The sequence below is a fragment of the Nannospalax galili genome, unplaced genomic scaffold, assembly GCF_000622305.1.
Source record: "Nannospalax galili isolate Female #2095 unplaced genomic scaffold, S.galili_v1.0 scaffold732, whole genome shotgun sequence".
NCBI lineage: Eukaryota > Metazoa > Chordata > Mammalia > Rodentia > Spalacidae > Nannospalax > Nannospalax galili.
In genome coordinates, this window is record NW_008330574.1 from 183,481 (window position 1) to 203,043 (window position 19,563).

A 19,563-nucleotide genomic window follows, 5' to 3' on the forward strand; every position below is an offset into this window, starting at 1 on the left:
CGAAGTATGACCAGCTCTACTGTCAGCAGCCACTTGAGTGCAAACTTGGCTTGGCCTGTGATTAATCCCTGAACTGGCTGGGGAAGGAGAAGGGCACTGTGATATCAGAGGACAGTAAGCGAGAAGGTCACCAGAAGCCATAGTATACTAAATTGTTGGTGCTTTAGGAAACAGAATAATGGACAGGTATGTGTTTCTAGTTGAATGCCTGACCACTATAGCGACTCGCTAAATATATCAGTGTCTGTTCCCCCAACAGAAGACCTTACCTGTAAGCTCATCATTCCACCTTAGGCTAGTTCAACCATATCAGTTCCCCCCCTTCCCCTCCCCCTCCCTTCCCTTTTCCTTCCCTCCCCCTCCCCTTTTCCTTCACTCTCTCATGCAACCTAAAACTTTTTCTTTTTCTTTTTTTTTTTTTTTTGGTCTTTTTGAGACAGGGTCTCCCTGTAGCCCCAACTGTCCTGGAACTCACTATGTGGACCAGGCTGGCCTTGAACTCACAGAGATCCACCTGCCTCTGCCTCTCAAATGCTGGGATTAAAGATGTGCGCCACCACGCCCGGCCTTGGATTGGTTTTTATCTTTTCTGTTGCATATGGAATGTTGTAATGTGTGCAGCTCATTCAAAATATACATATTTAAATTATTCATAAACATTGTCATAAACTTTAAAATTGATGATTATATAATGTTCCACTTTAAACAATTAACTTCTGTTGGATTTTTTTCCTCTTTTGAATTTTAAATTATATATATTGTTTTTCTTTTAGATTAAAGTATCAGGTTTCATCTTGACATTTTCAGGTGTGTAACACCATACTTCATTTATGCAGTGCTGAGAAATGAACCCAGGGCCTTGTACATGCTATGCAAGTACTTTGCCAATTGAGCTATTTTCCTAATCCTCTCAAAACCCTTTCCCTCTCTCATGGTCCCAGTTTTAGTTACATATAATCATACCCACATATCTAAAGATTAGAAGCTAGAATTTGCATGAGAGAACATACAGTAATTTGTGTGACCTTCTTTAATAATTTCCAGATCTGTCCATTTTTCTGCAAGTTTCACAATTCCAGGAAATTAATCTTTCACTACTGTAGGAACCACCATTCACCCTGCCCTTCATCAAGTCTGTTAGTCTGGGGTGGAAGGGATGGGTGTGGTGGGAAGGACTGGGGCTAAGTGGTGCAGTAAAACACAGGAGGCAACTTTTTACCTTGGAGGTGCTCTAGCTGATGCCTCTGGCCAGAGGTGGCTCCCAGTGGGCTGGGGAGCACAGTTGTCCGGACCCTACCCTGAAGTCGGGGTCCCATCCTCAGGATGCGTATGGTTAGGGGCCGAAGGCAGTGATTAGTCAACCGGAGCTGAACACGTACTCTGGTGTGAATCTTAATTAGACTCTTCCCCATGGTGGTCCAGGAAGGCAGCTCCTTCAGGGGAAACCAGCCAGGCAGGGGAATTTTGGAGAGGAAAGGAACAGCCAGCTAGGGACAAAGGATTTTCACTGATTCCATGACATGGCAGCCTCCTGTAGCAATGCCTTTGGTCTGAAAAATGTTAGGGTGAGCTGTAAGGAAGGCACAGCTCAGAGAGGAGAGGCCATCCTTATCAGGGGATGGGATTAGGTCAGAAGTGCTTACAGCCATAAAAAGCAATGCTTCCCAGTCTGTTTGTTCCCTGAGGGCTGTGTAAGGTCCAAGCTCTCAGAGGGTGAGGGAAAGGGCATGGACCAACTTAGACTGTTACAGAAAATACAGGATAGAAAGCCACAGACAGGCTTCATGAAGGCAGCATATGGTACAGTGAAGTCACACGGTAACTGAGGTAGAGGAGTTGGCTCTGGGGCTGGAAATGGGCTGTCCCATCTTCTGCTGGGCTCCACCATTTGCCCCTACAGAAGGCATAGTGGTGAAGGAAGCTAACATTCCTGAGCCTCCTCTTGGGGCCAAGCCTGTGTTAATCTGGGTATCCTTCACAGCATACAGGAGGGCTGAACAATTCATAGTCCTTGTTTCAAAGGATCCTTGTGCATGCTTCATTCAAACTTGAATCTATGCTAAGGTTTTTGTGAAGGAGAACAGCAAGGAAGAGGTTAAGAATGGTCAGGGACGAGGTCCGGACATTTCTTGAAAACAAGAATGTTGGGCTTGGTGGAATGCTTCCTTAGTCATAGAGAAAAACCTAAGTCTAAGTCATGGTACTGTAAGACATAGGATGTCTATTTAATGTTAAACATAATCACTGGCTGACTGGCCTTCCTGGAAATTGGTAAAATCTATAGATTGTGTAAGAAACTAATACTAATACTCTTTGTAACCTACTGGTTAACTTTAAAGGTAAACCCGTAGAATGTGCTCTTTGTCAAACTAATTATTTCATGTATTCTGGCACAAACACCAAGCTTGTAATTGTAGTTTTGGAGTATAAAAAAAGCACTGCTGGCCGGGCATGGTGGTACACGCCTTTAATCCCTGCACTCGGGAGGCAGAGGCAGGTGGATCTCTGTGAGTTCAAGGCCAGCCTGGTCCACATAGTGAGTTCCAGGACAGCTGGGGCTACAGGGAGACCCTGTCTCAAAAAGACCAAAACAAAAAGCACTGCTAAGGAATTAAACTCCTTCTTCTCCAGAGGGTTGAGTCCTTTGCCTTTACTCATTTCATCGTCCACCAACAGACCTGAGTCTCTACAGGTGTGTCATTTTTTCCTTTTTAGAAATAGCAAATGAAGCTTCTCTGGAACAATCAGGGCTTCTGTGATAATGCTGGGCAGACTAGGGAGGGCCACCTTTGGTGGCATATGAATCTATGAACTGATGTCACATGTCCAGAGCAAGCTCCTTGGAGTCTGGTTGCATTCTTCTAAGGTGTTGCTACAGCCCTCACGGCCCCTCCCTGCCCAGCTGTGTTTGTTAGGAATTTCAAAGGCAAAACTCTTCTGAGAGGCGGTACATTTCTCTCTTTTTCTTTTTCTAATTAAAAAAATTACATTTATTTGTGTGCGTGTGTGTGCACATGCCATAGTATGCACATAGAGGTCAGAGGACAACCCATGGGAGTTGATTCTTCCTTTTCTACCTTATGGGTCCTGGAGATCAAACTCAGGTCATCAGGCTTGATGGCAAATGTATTTAGCCTCTAAGCTAACTCACCAGTCTGAGAGATGATACATTTCAACTATTACCTTATAGAAAATATTTATTTCTATAGTCCTGCACTGATAAAGCCATTTAAAAAATATTTTCATTATTTTTATGTGTATGAGTATATTGCCTGTATGTATGTTAAGTACACCTGTGTCGTGAAGTGCTCTCGGAGTTCAGGAGAGGGCATTAGATTTCCTGGAACTGGAGTCATGGACGGTTGTTAGCCGATATGTGAGGGTGTCAGGAATTGAACCTGGGTCCTCTGCAAGAGCAGCCAGTGTTCTTAAGGGCTAAGCCATCTCTTCAGCCCCTGATAAAGCCATCTGACTCCTAAGATCTTATATGTTTTTTTCTACATCTGAACAAGTTGTCCTCCTCCTTCTCCTCACCCTGAGCCTGTGAGGATTGTTTCTGCCTGCCTACTGCTCCTGAGTCCATGTGTCCTGTGAGGGCTGTGGCACAGGCTGTGCTTGCCTGTGGGCAGTCTTGCGCACGGGTGTGGGGAACAGGCTGGTCTGGTAAGTAGTAAGTGGGTAGCCAAACTTGAGACACTGGCAAGTAACCTGTCTTTTCTTGCTGCTGCAGCAGGTCCTGTTGCCACACTCCTTACCCTTGCCTACAAAATGCCAGGGGAGAGGGTGCTTGGGAGAGTTTTCGAGGGGTTCAGACCCCTGGGTTAGTGTGCTTGTAAGTCCCAGCTATATCTGCTTCATGTGGCTCACACCTGTACTCCCAGCACTCGGGAGGCCTAGGCAGGAGGACCGTGAAAGTTTTAGATTAGACTGGGCTACAAAGTGAGATCTTGTCACACACACAAACAAACCCAGGGGCTGGAAAGGTGACTTAGTGGTGAAGAGCACTGGCTGCTCTTGCAGAGGACCTGGGTTTGATTCCCAACACCCACATGGCGGCTAACAACTATCTGTAACTCCAGTTCTAGAGGATCCAATGCCATCTTTGACCTCTGTGGGCATTGCATGACGTGGGTGCACTTACATACATGTAGGCAATATGCTCATACACATAAAATGAAAATAATAAATTAATTTTTAAAAAGCCCAAACAACAAAAATATTTCATATCCATTAGTGTTCTTGTTATTCATGGGGTAGGAAAGGAAGGTGTTCCTATCTTCTAAGTGAAGCAACTAAGACACTCATTAGCTAACTTGGTGGTGGCTGTCTAGCCAGGCTTCTCTGTGGAGTTCTTTATCATATCCAAGTGATGCACATTCAGGTGAGATTCATGTGTCACATTGTGAGACCTAAATGCAGACCAGAGGACCTCCCACAGAGCAAGCAGTTTTGTTTGTTTTTGAGATGGAGTCTTGCTCTGCAGTTCATGCTGTCCTTGAACTCAAGCTGATCCTCCTGCCTCAGCTTCCCAAGTGTCAGGATTACAAGCATGCACCACAACATCCAGTTACATGCAGAGCTGGGGATGGAGCACTCAACTTGTATTCCTAAGCTTTGTGTAGAACCCTCTACCTGCAATTGGGTTCTTTCCCCCAAGAATGTGCTGTTATCTCTAAAGCAAATTAGCCTCTTTTCAGGGTCCCTGAAGAGAAACTCAGCCATGTCATAGTGGGAGACACGGGTGTCCTCTTCAGGAGCTCAGGCTCACCTTCCATGATGGAGATGTGAACAGCTCTTCTGCGAGTCCTGGGGACACTGCTCAGCCGTGGGCCATGGGTTATGGAGGGACAACTCCGGCTGGGAACCATCCCTGCTCTGAGATTAAATGGAAAGAACCAAGTTCAAGCAGAGCACAGAGGGGGTTTCTAGGTGTTTTGTATCTTCTTGACCTTTGGCCCATGGGTCCCAGGCAGAGACTCTTAGTTCAGACTTCTCCACCTCTTTACACCCCACACCCAACCTTTCTGTTGTATGGCAACAGTTTTGGGGGACAGGACTGTTGCGGAGTAGAGCCCCAGAATGAGCAATGTTCCTGAAGTGTGTCTTAAGCATGGCATTGGCAGCTACTTGCCTTCTAATAGGCTGCTGAGTGGAGGCTGTGTGGAGGGGTAGGCTGGTGGTAGATCCTAGCCTTCTTGGCCAGTCTCTGGGTCTATCAAGTTTAGGGAAGCAGACTTCTAGAAATGCATGATTTATGGACACATGTGAGGTATGGATTCTGAGACCGAGGCTTCCTGTAACAGTAATTTCAGAACAGCGGCTATTGCTGCTTTGTTAGGTCATCTGTGTCTGTGATCAATGTCAAGACTATAGGGAGGACAGAAGAGAATTACTGGGTGAGGTGGCCCCCACATCTGATGTGCCATCTATAGTAGCCTGCCCTCCCTGTGTTCTCTTACAGGTCGTAGATCTGTTCGTGTCTCAGCTGACACGGGTTTCTTCCCCCTTCTGCTTGACTCTTCTGCCTCTTGGTGACTGTTGTGACTGGAAGCTTCACAGATCTTAAATTGCTAGATCTTTTTTGACATTTTGGCATCTGAACTGGAACTGGTTCAGGGGAAGCCTCTGACAGCCTACCTGTGTATTTCTGGTGGCTCCCGTTTGATCTTGGCACTTGATTCCATGACTTCCTTTGCAACTCGGCCACTGTTAAGTAGTATAAAAACAAGCAGCAAGCAGTGAGATGGTGATCAGGACTTAGCTCTTCTCCAAGATCTCAGGTGCTTTGGCTGAATCAAGAAATGGCCTTGGGGCTAAGAGAGATGGCTCAGTGGTTAAGAGCACTAGCTGCTCTTGCAAAAGACGTGGGTTCAGTTCCCAGCACCCATATGGCAGCTAGCAACCATCTTTAACTCCAGTTCCAGGGGAATCTGATGCCCTCTTCTGGCCTCCACAGGCATTGCACAACACAGGTGCACTTACAATACATTCAAGCACATAAAGTAAAACTTTTTTTTTTAAAAAAGAAATGCATGGGCATGGTGGTGCATGCCTTTAGTCCCAGCTCTCAGGAGGTAGAGGTAGGCAGATCTCTGTGAGTTCAAGGCCAGCCTGGTCTACACAGTGAGTTTCCAGGCAAGCTCGGGATACAGGGAGGCCCCGTCTCAAAAAAAAGACCAAAAACAAAAAACAAAAAAAACTAGCATGCCACAATGGCTTATCTTAGCTCTCTCCATCTCTAGAGTCTCTGAGATCTTCTGTTCTTAATTAGGAATGAGTCCTCCTGTCTAGCATGTTCCCATATATCACCAAGAAACAAACCAAAACCTTTCAGACAGGAAAACAGGAAAGAACCACTGTTACAGTTAGTATTTTGCTGTTGTTGCAGAAGAAACATTGTAAAACCCTGCAGTCTAACAGCTACAGAGAAGGAAAGAGTAAAGGAGAAGAGGACTGGGAGGACTTCTGTGAGCTCTCTTACTTTGTTCTCAGTGATAAAGCCCACCAAGTGACTGTTCCCTAGAAATAGATCTATAATGGCTACTTACTGTCACTATTTACCTGTATCGGAACCGGCTCCCTTTAAAGAATAAATTGCTGCTGGACACTGTGCGAACTTGGCTCGACTTCTCCAGCCTACGGCAAAGCAAAGTCCAGTGTGACAGGCGGCCTGAACCTGCCTCCCAGGCAGAGGGAGGCCGCTCCCTCCAAAGGCCACTTGAGGAAACTCAAGTTCAAGAAAAAGCCTTGGGTAGCCCATGTGGGCAGGACTGAGAATTAGTGGGAAGACTCAGACACTCAATTGGCAACAAATATCTGTTCCCAGGACAGAGACCGAAAACAAAGACCTTGAGAAAATGAGGTGACAAGAGACAGAGCCGTTCCCTTCCTTCTGTATATGGTTTAGCAGAGAGACAGATAGCTTCCAAATGTACCATTCCCAGGGCAATGACAGCTCAGTGTGGAACCAGATCCTGCCTACTAGGACCTTCTTTGTTGGGGAGACCCAGGGAACCCCATCCTTCCTGGGCTGTTCCTCAGCCCCACAAGCAGGAGTTTGCATCTCAAGTAGCTTCTCTAGATTCATGTAACTGACCAAATCCGAGCTTTGTCTTCATAGGTGAAGGGAAGGTGGAAACAAAAGAAAAGTGTTCTCTTGGCTTTCTCAACAGCAGGGACCGGGCAGGCAGGCAGTCTGACCTGGCTCAAGTCTCCTGAGTCTTCTTCAGAAGGAAGCCCACTCAGGGCAGAGTGCACACTGCCCATTTACGTCTCCCAGACTGGTATAAATGCACAGTAAGCAATTCAGAAAGGTTTCCCAAGATGTAGCTTCCGGGCTCTGGCCCAGGTAACTGGCAGGAGACCAGTTCTGTTGGCTGAATCCTATCATAGCTAGCAGGTAGCAGAGTCTGCTCACTGGGGAGGAGGTGGGCTCTCAGTACAGAGCAAGTCTGACCTTCCCAGGATCCTTCAGGACAGTGGAGGGAGGAGCTGACTTGTCAGAGGCATTTGGTGACAGCAAGGCTCACCTTAACTAGAGTATATCATACTGTTTGGCATTGTTACAAGAAACTTTTTTTTTTTTTTTTGAGTTAGGGTCTCAAGTATCTCAGGCTGGCCTCACACTCATAACTGAGGATGACCTTGAACTGATCCTCACGCCTCTACCTGAGAGCTAGGATTCTAGGGGTGCATCACCATGCCTGGCTTATGTAGTACTGAGGATCGAACCCAGCACCTCATGCATGCTAGGAAAGCACTCTACAAACTGAACTATATTCCCAGCCCAGAAACAGCTTTTTTTTTTCAATTTTATTATTTTATCTGTATGAGTGTAATGCTTGCATGTAGGTAGGTCTACCTGTGTTGTACAATGCCTATGGAAGTCAGAGAGGGTGTCAGATCCCCTGGAACTGGAGTTACAGATGGTTGCTAGCAGCCATGTGGGTGCTGCGAATTGAGCCCGGGTCCTCTGCAAGAGCAGTCAGTGCTCTTAACTGCTGAGCTATCTCTCCAGCCTCAAGAAAAAAATTAATAAAGCACAAGTGATTATATTTTGTTTTAAAGCAAGACCAGGGGGTTTGGTGAACATTTTACTTGGCATCACACCATTCTCTCTATGGTCTATTTCTTTACGCACTAATGCTTTTACAGTGACTTAATAAAAACAAACTGTACACAAGCCTGTCACACTTCACTAAACTTGGTAAGCAAAGTTGCCTTTGGTTCAAACCTAGCTTCTAGCAGCAGCCAAGCAGCTCTACCTCCAGCTCGCCTACCCTAGGTTCCTGGGCATTTGGCCTGCCATTGGCAATACCTCAGTCAATGATACACCAGGAGGGGTTGGCAGGAACTCCATCTTAGCTCTGGGCTACCCACCAGGAGGAGAACTCTAGGGTCTCCCCAAGGCTGAGGTCTGAGACCAGAGAGCTGTTCTGTGTTATACCAAGCCTTTTATGGAACTTGTCTTCTAGTCCTTTCAGGGCTCTGCAGGGACAGTGTGGTTCGAATTAAGATATCAGTTGGGCAGGGCATGGTGGCACATGTCTTTAATCCTAGCACTTGGGAGGCAGAGGCAGGTGGATCTCTGTGAGTTCAAGGCCAGCCTGGTCTCTATAGTGAATCCAGGCCAGCTGTGACTATAGGGAGACCCTATCTCAAAAACACCAAAACAAAACAGTCAGAATGTGTACAAGTACATGACTTAATGATACAACTCAGTAATACGGAAAAACAAGAACCAATGAAAGCTAAACCTAGCAAACAAGAAGAAATGACAAGAATTAGAGTAGAAATCAATGAAAAAAAGACATCAGTTGGACTTACTGGCCCAAGCTTTGACACCCCAACTCCCGCCCAACATCAGAATTACTCTGCCAGTTTCCTGGATCTCAAGGCTTGCCTGCCTGTCTTCTGACTTTTGTGACTTTGCCTCTGATAAAGACAGTCCTCAGCTGGGTGTGGGGGTGCATACCTTTAATTCCACCTCTTGGGAGGCAGAGGCAGGCATATTTCTGTGAGTTCAGGCCAGCCAGGGCTATGTAGTGAGACCCTGTCTAAAAAATAAAATTAAACTGTCCCTATCACGTGTCGACTCACTTGTAGAAGGCTTGGTTCTCGATCCCACACTTCCACAGGTGCTTGCAGGCTTCTGGGGTTGGAGCAAAATATGTGAGAATAATTTTTTTTTCCTGTAAAAAATTCCACACAGAAATAGCTGAGGTGGATGGAAAAGCCTAGGACCCTGCCCATGAGCTGCTGGAGGCCCTCTAGCAGCTGGCTGGCTAGAAGCGTTCAGGTCAGTGCACTAAGCACACCTAGCAGATGCAACTGGAGAGCTGGTGGTGAGAAGCAGCGCTTGCATGTGAGGTCTTGTGTGGGAGACAAAGAATCTCACTGACTACATTTCCTGGAGGTAGGGATCTCTTGGTTGGATCTTCTGGGCAACATCAGCATCCTCAAGGAAGTCTTGTGCTAGATAAGGCCTCCCCCTGACTTCATACCTCATCCCCAGGTCTTGACCTTGGTCTCAGCTGAGCAGGCAGATGGCTTCCTCTGCCTGGACCCCTTACTCTTGGCTCTAGCCATGAGGCACTGTCACAGTGCACCAGCCCTCCGTGAAGAGAAGGAAACCAGCACTCACCTCTTTCTGACTGACATATAAATAGAAAGTCTTTCCTTCAAACTTCAGTTTGGTCACCTCATTCCTAGAAGCACAAAGAAAGCACCTGTCACCTTGCTGTGGGCAGCTTGTTCACAGCCAAGTCCTGTAGATGCACAGCCCACCCGACTGGAAGGGGCTTCAGGCACAGACACAGTTTTAGCCAAAATTAGAACTGAAACAAGACAGCAGCGCAGTGGCCTTAGAGAACAGTTGTTGGAACAGTTCAACCCACAGTTTTCTGGTCAATCACACTACAATATTGGGGTGATAGGAAGATTTGGGGCTCATCAACAGTGGCTATAGAAGGGAAACATTTTTGTGGAAGTGAGTGTAGGTGGAGTCTCTGGGATCATTTCAGGACTTGGTTCATAACACGGAGTGTTACTGTATGAAACTATCAAATGTAAGATGCCACAGGTAGCTGATGAGGCCAAAGTTCAAGATACAGCCAATAATGAAATACAATGCAACCAGGTTCCGAGGGAGTTGAGTCTTTCAGGTGACTGTGCCACTGGATGGAAAATGCAGTTTATGCAGACAAATGTCAAACAATCTAAGGGAAGGGTGGGGCAACATACCAAAGAGAGAACAGATTACATGGAACAGTCATGCAGCGTACTGACCAGGAAAGGGGCTTAGGGGTTTTTGTAGAAAAATCCTTGAAGCCACCAGCCCAGTGAATGGCTGCAGTAAAAGAGGTAAACAGGATACTGGGGTACATCACCCATGGGACAGACACAAATTAGAAGAAGTGATATGGTTACTGTACATGGCATGGCCTAGATCTCACCTCCACATACAGCTCAACTTTGGTTACATTTAGAGTGGGGAAACTATTGGGGGGGCGGGGCTTATTTGATGTCCCTGAGAGCCAGAGAAGCAGACCTTCACGTCAGGCACGTCCCATTTGTCTGTCCAACACAGCTGCCCTGGGAGCCTCAATAAAGTTCTTATTTTTCTGCCTGAAATTCCTAAGGAGGTCTGATCATGCACATCTGCCTCCACTAGGCTGCTTCTCTGTCATTTCTAGAGAGATTTCCCCAATATCCTCTAAGCAGTAGAAAGATAGTGAGAACCAGGTACCTGACTTATGGCTGAATGAAATCAGGAGACAGAGGCAAAGTGACTTGTTGTCTGGGAAATCATGGTGGGTCAGCATGGAAGTTTATGCCTTCCCTCTGCCAGTTTTGAATGGGTACAAGCCATAGGCTGTTCGCGCCCTGTTTGATCCCTTTGAGTTCCTTTCAATCAACCAACCAACCAACCAACCAGCCAACCAACCATAAATCTCATGCTCAGGTAGAATACAGTAAATATACAGTGGTTAGTATACGGGTAATCATATGGATCACCTTAGGCTCCAACATGCACGGTAGGAAAATACCATTTAAATTTTTTTTTTTTTAAGATTTGTTTATTTTCATTTCATGTGTTTTGCCTGCATGTATGTAAGTACAATGCCTGCAGAAACCAGAAGAGGGCATCAGATCCCTTGGAACTAGATTTACAGTTAGCCACCACAATGTGGGTGCTGGAAACTGAAGTCCTCTGTAAGAGAGCAGCCAGTACTCTTAATTGCTGAGCCATCTCTCCAGCCCCCCACTTCCCCTCAATTTTGTTGTTTTGAGACAAGGTCTCTCTGTGTAGACCAAGCTAGTCTCAAACTTGAAGTTATCCTCCTACCTCAGACTCCTGAGTGCTGTGATTATAGTTGTGTACCACCACACCTAGCCTATGAGGTTGGGTTTATAACTACTACTCTGAAGTTGAAGTAGAAGAAACAACTTCCTGAGGAGAGTGTGGAAGAAAGGAAAGAGCCTGGGAAAGGTGGGGATAACTTAGAGCTTACAAGTGTCTGTTACAGGAGTGCCCTACTTGTTTCTGTCTAATCCTGCTCCCAACTCTCATGAGGGAGCCCATGAGACAACCACCCTGATCAGAATGGGACCCTCTAAAGGAACATCAAATAGCCCAGCTGTATGTAGGCAGCAAATGACCCACACTAGAACTATGGTCCAATCCTGCTTCACTGTCTTTCTGAAAAGCATTTTGTTGGATGGGAAATTCCAAACCCTCACATCCTCACCTGGAAAGTTCAGCAAAGTGCCAACTTGAGGCCCAGGAAACAGATGTGTTGGGTACTGTGTGACACTGGGCTGCCTCATGAAAGGACTCAGCACCTCATGTCAGGAGCAATTCCCTGAGGGCTGGTTGATATACCACCATTCTTCACGAGGACAATCCGTTAGGAAGGCAGCTGGTGTCCACGCACTGGCTGAGTAGGGTTGTTAAAGTGGGCAGAAGAGGAGATGCCTACAGTACCTCCAGAGGAAAGCTCATGAGAAAACAACTCTACTCAGACCCTTAATTCACTGTTGTAGAGATGGTAACGGAACAAGGCTCATGCTTCTCTTACTGAGTTCTGTTTGACCAAAGGAAGCCATTTATCCAATTTGTTCATCAGAGAAGCAGGCCAGCTTAGACATGGTAGTACCAAAGATGGTGCAAAAATCACAGGGGCTCTCTCTCTTATGTGGATCCTAGCTTTAAATTTACAGATTTATGTGTTTAATTTGGAGTATCCGTAGAGGTCAGGAAGCTTGAAAAGGGCCCATGATAGCGGGAAAGTGGCCATAGGGGGTGGAAAGAACATAGTAGAACACATAATAGGAAAGTAGTTGGGAAATACAGGGGTCTGTAAAAGGCTTAAGTAGGGATGGGAGGAGGGAGACTGGAGAGAGCTGAGTGATGGAGAAGAGGAAGTGGGAGAGGGTTACTAAAAACTAAGACTGAAAAAGTCTTATGGAAGCCCATTACTTTGTAAGCTAATTAAAAAGATAATTTTTAAAAAAGAGTTTGACCAGAGATAAGTATTCTGCATGGATGGACAATGCTTTTTTTTTTTTTTTTAAAATCTTTTTGAGACAGGGTCTCCCTGTAGTGGGGCTGGCTTGGAGATCACTATGTAGACCAGGCTGGCCTTGAACTCACAGAAGATCCACCTGCCTCTGCCTCCCAAGTGTTGGGATTAAAGGCATGTGCCACCACACCTGGCTTTTTTGGTCTTTTTGAAACAGGGTCTCCCTGTAGCCCCAGCTGGCCTGGAACTTACTATATAGACCAGGCTGGCCTTGAACTCACAGGCATTTGCCTGCTTCTGCCTCCCACATGCTGAGACCACAGATGTGCGCCACCATGCTCAGCCAGACAATGCTTCTTACAAAGACATGAGCATAGTGATAGAAGATGCTATGCAGGCCACCGGGAAAGAAAAGTTGTCAATGGACTTGCCCAGTGGTGGTCCCTTGCATGCTACAATACTGACCTGCCAGAGAGATATGCTCACTGGGGCAATAATGACTATTACGGGCCTAACCACTTTCTGGTTGGATTTGAGGCCTGCTCCACAGGAGGGAATTCATGTTTGGCATTATAACTAGGTCAAAAGATCATGGTGGGGAGGTTGTAGGCCCCACTACTGTTGTTTTACTAAATGGGCATGGTATCAAACTCCTTTCTAAATGTTTATGCCTATACCATCAGATTAGTGTTGCTCTCAACCATGGTCAGAAGAAGGTGAGATTTTTCCTTTTTTTTTTTTGATCTTTTTGAGACATGGTCTCCCTGTAGTCCCAGCTGACCTGAACTTACTATGTAGACCAGGCTGGCCTGGAACTCCTGAGTGCTGGGACTAAAGGGGTGTACCATGACACCCAGTTGTAGAAACAAGAAGGGTTTTTTTTGGGGGGGGGTCTTTTTGAAACAGGGTCTCCCTGTAGCCCCAGCTGTCCTGGAACTCACAATGTAGACCAGGCTGACCTTGAACTCACAGAGATCCACCTGCCTCTGCCTCCCGAGTGCTCGGATTAAAGGTGTGCGCCACCACACCCGGCAAGAAGGTTGTTTTTACAGTGAGCAGCAGTTAATACAGAGACTTGTAACTGGTCAAAGTGCTGAGAATAAATGACTGTTGATTGCTTAGCCCTAAATGTGACATCTATATCAACCTCTGCAAGACTTGGAACATCTAAGAAGGGGTGGAAAGAATGTAAGAACCAGGGGATGGTGAGGAGTGCTGTGAAATGCTGCCTTCTGGACAGGACATGGCTGTTGTACTCATGAACTCAAAACACAAGCCCTGCGCAAGAAAACCAGTCAATAATTCTAGCATGGATGAGAGAGGGGACCTGAGGGTCTAACACTAGCTGACAAGCTACTGGCAACTGACAGCTACTGGGGAAGAGGGGGAATAATTTTTTGGGGGAGGTGTGGTTGATGGTAGGTTGCCCACACAATGTCAGTGGGTTATTAAGAAAAAGGCGGGGGGGACATGAAACTGGGAGAGGCACATGTTGGGGGATCTCAGGGAGGTGAAAGGGGGGTTGGGAATGGATATTAGCAAGATACATTGCATATATGTATTAAATTGTCAAAGAATAAATGAAAAGTATTCTAAAAATCACAGGGGCTTTGAATAGGTCTAGGCGAGACTGATAAATGTTTGCTTGGGCCAGGTGGCAGAAGGGTCCCTAGGATATCCGAATGCCAATCAACACACTGAAGTCTGTGCCCAGCCACATATATAGACTGCAAACAGAACAAGGAGAGGAAACAATTTGGGTAGCTGCAGCTGAGACAGTGGCTCTTGCATGCTAGATGTGGCAGGGGAAAGGGGAAGGAAAGGAAGGGATGTGACTCCTGGAGGCTGAAGACTTATTCCTGAAGATGGAGTGAGGCTAGACAGCAGCATCTGAGCTCTTGAAGACTAATTACCAACAGTGGGGTTACTGTGAGGAGAGCATTTTGAATAGCATAGGATGGCTTACATTGGCCCTGGGGGAATTGGTGTGACTCCTCTCTTGTGAGCAGAGTAGGTACAGGCACTGGCTGTCTATGGAGATACTCTTGAACAGCCTAAATAGAGTTGACTGTGGCCCTCAGCAGCTGATGGATGCAAGGACTTTTTCATTTGGGGACTTTGCCTCTTTAATGTTGGCTCCAGCCCCAGGCCTCCCTAGAAATTTACCCCCTATACTTTTCCTCTTTGGAGAGGCTGCTGGCTCTCAGGGACACACCTTTGGAAGAACAGGATCCCTCAGAAAAGACTACTACCTTGGTCAGTTACCATTCTCAACTCAAGGCTTTAGAGAAGGCTGCAAACCATAACTTCCCGTCACAGACGAAGGACATGAGTACCACAGTCCCTCCCCAGTTAGTGATGTATAAAGAGCTTGTTTTGGAGATGAAGACAGACACTCACCATTTAATGAAATGGACTCTCTTGTTTCCTTGAAGAACAACAAACCCAAAAGGAGTGAAGGCCAGAAATGCAGCATTTCCCGAAACATCCTGCAATTAGAGAAAGACTTTTCATTGGGCCATAGAGGCGCAGGTGCAGAGGAGAAAGGATGGAAAGCAGGCTGTTCTATGCCTGGCATGGTGGCAAACGCCTGGGACCCCAGCACTCAGGAGGCTGAGGCAGAAGGATCAGGAGTGCAAGGTCATCCTTGGCTATGTAGCGAGTTGAAGGTCAGCCTAGGCTGCATGAGACCATCTCTTAAAATCCCAAATACCTGTGCTATTCATAGGAGAGGTGGGATAACCACTGTATAGTGAGTCACAGAGGGATGAGCAGGACATCTAAAATCACAAGACTATGGCTGGAGTCCCAGCCTAGCTACTTGCCTGCAGAGCCTTAGTGCCTGTATCTGTAAGTTGTGGATGATAATGACACAGCCTCAGAAGGGAATGAATAGCCAAAGGGAATGTCAAACCTTGTGTATTACTGGTAGGATTTTAAAATGGTGCAGTCACTTTGGGAACTAGTTTGAAGTTTTTCAAATAGTTAAATAGAGAGTTACCATGTGATCCAGCAATTCCACTCCTCGGTATACTCAAAAGAATTTATTATTATAATAACTATTATTTATGCATATTGAATGTTTTGCCTGCTTGTATGTAAATGCACCCACATCATACAATCAGGCTAGAAGGGGTTGTTGGACCTCACAGAACTGGAGTTACAGATGGTTGTTGGCTGCCATATGGGTGCTAGGAACCAAACCTGGTTACTCTGCAAGAACAGCCAGTGCTCTTAACAACTGAGCCATCTCTTCAGCCCCACATATGTATTTTTAGTACAGGAATATTAAATAGTGCCAGTATTTATTTACTTATTTATTTATTTATTATTTATTTATTTATGAGACAGGGTCTCACTAGGTAACCCTGGCTGGCCTGGAACTTGCTATATAGACCAGGTTGGCCTTAAACTCACAGAGATCTGCTTACCTCTGCCTCCCAAGTGTTGGGATTAAAAATGTGCACCAGGGGCTGGAGTGGTTAAGAACACTGACTGTTCTTGCAGAAGACCTGGGTTTGAATCCCAGCACCCACATGGCAGCTAACAACTGTCCGTAACTCCAGTTCCAAGGGATCTGACAGCCTCTTCTGTCCTCTGTGGGCATTGCACGACATGGGTGCACTTACCTACATGCAGGCATAACACTTGTACACACAAAATATAAATAATAAATAAAATATTTTTAAAAAAAGTGCATCACTATGCCCAGTCAGTACCAGTATTCAATAGGCAAGCAATGTAAACAGTCGAATCCAATTTTCAGGGAAAAATGTTCATTAACTGATAAGTAAGCAATAGAACATGATAGCACAATGGAATCTATTCCTTGGTAAAGGGGAATAAAGTGCTTATACATATTACAACATGATTGAATCTTCAAATACCATGCCAAGTGAAAGAAGCCAGCCATAAAACATTGTGTTGAATTTATATGTAATGTGCACAAAGGTAAAGCCATAGAGACAAAAAGTTTGGGGCTGGAGAGATGGCTCAGCAGTTAAGAACACTGGCTGTTCTTGCAGAAGACCCAGGTTTGAATCCTAGCACCCATATGGCAGCTAACAACTGTCCATAACTCCAGTTTCAGGGGATCTGACAGCCTCTTCTGACCTTCACAGACATTGCATGACACGGGTGTACTTACCTACATGCAGGCAATACATGCATACACATAAAATAAAAATTTAAAAAAGTTTATGGGTTTCCAGGGGCTGGAGGGAGAGGGAAGTAAGGCAGTGAGTATGGAATTTCTTTTTTGCTGAGGGAGGTCATGAAAACGTCCTAGAATTAGATAGTGGGAGTGATTGCTAAGTCTGTAAAACTAAAAACCGAATTGCACAGTGAAAAGGGTGAATTTGTGATAAGTGGAATATATCTCAAAAAGCTGTTAATATCCTTGCTCAGGCCTGGAATCCTAGCTACTCAGGAAGCTGAGGCAGGAAGATCATAAATTCAAGGTCTGCCTATGCTACAAGAGCGAATTCAAGGCCATTCTAGGGGACTTAGTAAGACCTTGTCTCAAAGCAAAAAGTCAAAAAAGAGGATTGGGGATGTAATTCAGTGATAATGCACTTGCCTAGCATGGGCCAAACCCCAGGTTCAGTATCCTGTCAGTACCAGCTAAACAAAACAAAAGCTACCAATAGGGGGCATTATCATGATAGCTATAGTACAGGCTCCTTCAGGGAAGTTCAGCTGAGCAAAAGAGAAGCAGCTGAGTGGAAGCTCAGGTCACCTGTCAGCATCAGGCTTACAGGGAGATGATGCAACTGAAGCCCAGGCCTGTGCCCTTTCTGTGAGAAGGGCTCCAGGCAAGGAGGCTGACTACTGAGGACACCTCAGGGGCTTCCTTTGTGGCTGGGATGTTAGGTGGGATCTGCTCTCAGGATACATGAGAGATGATGGAGGTAGCCACCTGAGGGAGTTCTCAGGTGACCACTGGACTCTAGGTATGAGCGTGGGCACTGTGGCTGCTGGGTCAGACCAGTCTGAGGAGTGGTCCTCCTGATCTGTCACACCTTCTGGGCTTGCTACCCCAGCATAGATTTCTAGCCTGATGGGCTTTAAAGACAATGGAGCCTCTACAGGGCCAGTAAGCCTTGCCTCAAGGAAAAATGCATGTCTGCCTTAAAGCTGCCTCTTCCAGTCAAATTTAGAAGTGTGAGCTTCTGGGCCCAGGGTATGAGCTCAGTTTATGTTTTATAAACCTTTCGGACTAATGTATTGTAATCACTGTCCTGTCCTCAGGGCTGCTAAGATCCAGACACTTGAGTGTAAGGGCAGTGTCCTTTAACCCATGGGCATAGTTAAGAGGTTTTAAAAGAAGGCATAGGGCCTGGTTCTCTCTGAAGCCACAGGGCTGGGCTTCCTCTTGCCTGTCATCAGGATTGGAGGTGGTTAATAACATCTGAGCACCAGGCATTGCACCCAAACATCCTTCCTGCCAGGAGACAGCAGGTCTAACCAAGCTGACTTGGCACAGACATGGGTCAGGGCAGGTGGCATTAGTGGGGAGAATGCCTGGGAGAGGCAAGTGAAGGAGGCAGCCAACCTCAGATGGAAGGTGGGCACTGGGAAGCTTTCTGTCCTTGTGCAGGCTAGACCCAAGTATGAGACATGAGGGTAGATATTGTATTCACACTCCTCTAGAACAGGACTGCAGGCTTATCAGATAACATAAGATGATATAAGAAGACAAGGGTTAGAGGGGGCATTTGGCTATATGTACATGGGTAGGAATGAAAAAGGCATGAGTAGGCAGAGGTGGGAAGGGTGTCTTATGATGCTGAGTCAGGAAAGGCCTAGAGGGAATAGTTGGAGGGATGGGTAGGTCAGGCCTGGAGAAGGGGAATGTGGACAGCTTGTACCAGAAGCAGGGAGGGAGACAGGGTGGCTGGAGGACCTGCTGCCATTTCCACCTTTGCTAATGTGGCAGCAATGGGACAGAAGGCACCTGTGGAAGGACCACAGTGCCATGGGCTCTGGGGAAGATCTATCAAGTCCAGGTCTGGCTGTATCACTCATTGTGTGACTGCAGTCATGTTCCAAAATACTACCTCAGAAATTATGCTTAGTGGCAATCGCTTATACTAATGGCAGTTAGTTGAGTATAGCTGTTGAGGTTGTTGAATATAATATTAAAACCCTAAATTTGCCTTTTTTTCTTTGATGCTGACAGATTTAAGCCTTTCTAGTTAGGAAATGGAAGCTAGACTAAAAAGCAAGTTGTTCCCAATAGGAAGTCATGGAGCAGGAAGATTTGGATGATCATGATCCTGAAGTGAGTGGAAGGAAGGGTCACAGGCTGTGACCCAGCTGGAGATCTGTGAGACCCAGTGACCAGTATCTTTCTGGCCACAGCAAAAGTCAGAGTTTCTCTGCTTGCTAGGCCACATGATATAGACAGCGCAGGCAGCTTCCCAGTGAAGGCAGGGCTGGGGAACAGCCTATCCTGACTGGACTGGCTGATCTGGAACACGCAGCGAACTTGGAATAAATCCTGATGAGAAGCCATGTCACTCCAGTAACAATTAATAGCAATGAATAATTCCAACGCAGTATACAGAGAGCAATTCTCCAAAAGGCTTCCTGTTTCACAGAGGTAAAGTCCACAGCAAGACCGTGGCACTCCGTAGGGCATGGAGGGCAGCCAGTGCTGGCTACTTGTCTCAGGTACATGAGGCTTAGTAACCAGTTCAGGGTGGGACTTGGAACTACAATGAGAAATCTTATTTCACACTGGCATGAAAATATAAGCTGAGAGGCCTTTTCTGGAACTTCTTCATTTTCTTCTAATGTGTCATTCTCAGTATGAGCCTGCCCTTGGGGTTTCTGTGCAAAAGACCAAGTTGCATGGCAAAGAGGGAATGAGGACAAATACAGCCATCTGGCCATCTCCTGCACAGACTTCCACCTTACTAAGCAGAGGTCTACCTGTCCTTTTCCCACCCCCACAGTTAGCTCCCATGGGACTGAGCCCTTATTGGAGCCAGGAGGGGAAATGGAAACATGGGTCCTGACAGCCTGGCAGTGGATA

At 46.2% G+C, this 19,563-nt stretch overlaps 1 protein-coding gene across 3 annotated transcripts in view; it reads right to left on the reverse strand.

Moving 5' to 3' along the window:
* The window catches only part of Frmd5 (FERM domain containing 5), a 370,855-nt gene that overhangs the window by 3,605 nt on the left and 347,687 nt on the right, over positions 1-19,563 (reverse strand). For all 3 annotated transcript variants that reach the window (XM_008849087.3, XM_008849083.2, XM_008849074.3), the window contains exons 8-13: positions 14,925-15,013; positions 9,644-9,707; positions 9,100-9,191; positions 6,562-6,636; positions 5,638-5,706; positions 4,769-4,875 (exon numbers count right to left, since the gene is read on the reverse strand). In XM_008849087.3, the coding sequence (XP_008847309.1) occupies positions 4,769-4,875; positions 5,638-5,706; positions 6,562-6,636; positions 9,100-9,191; positions 9,644-9,707; positions 14,925-15,013 (496 nt within the window). The remainder of the gene's footprint in view (positions 1-4,768; positions 4,876-5,637; positions 5,707-6,561; positions 6,637-9,099; positions 9,192-9,643; positions 9,708-14,924; positions 15,014-19,563) is intronic.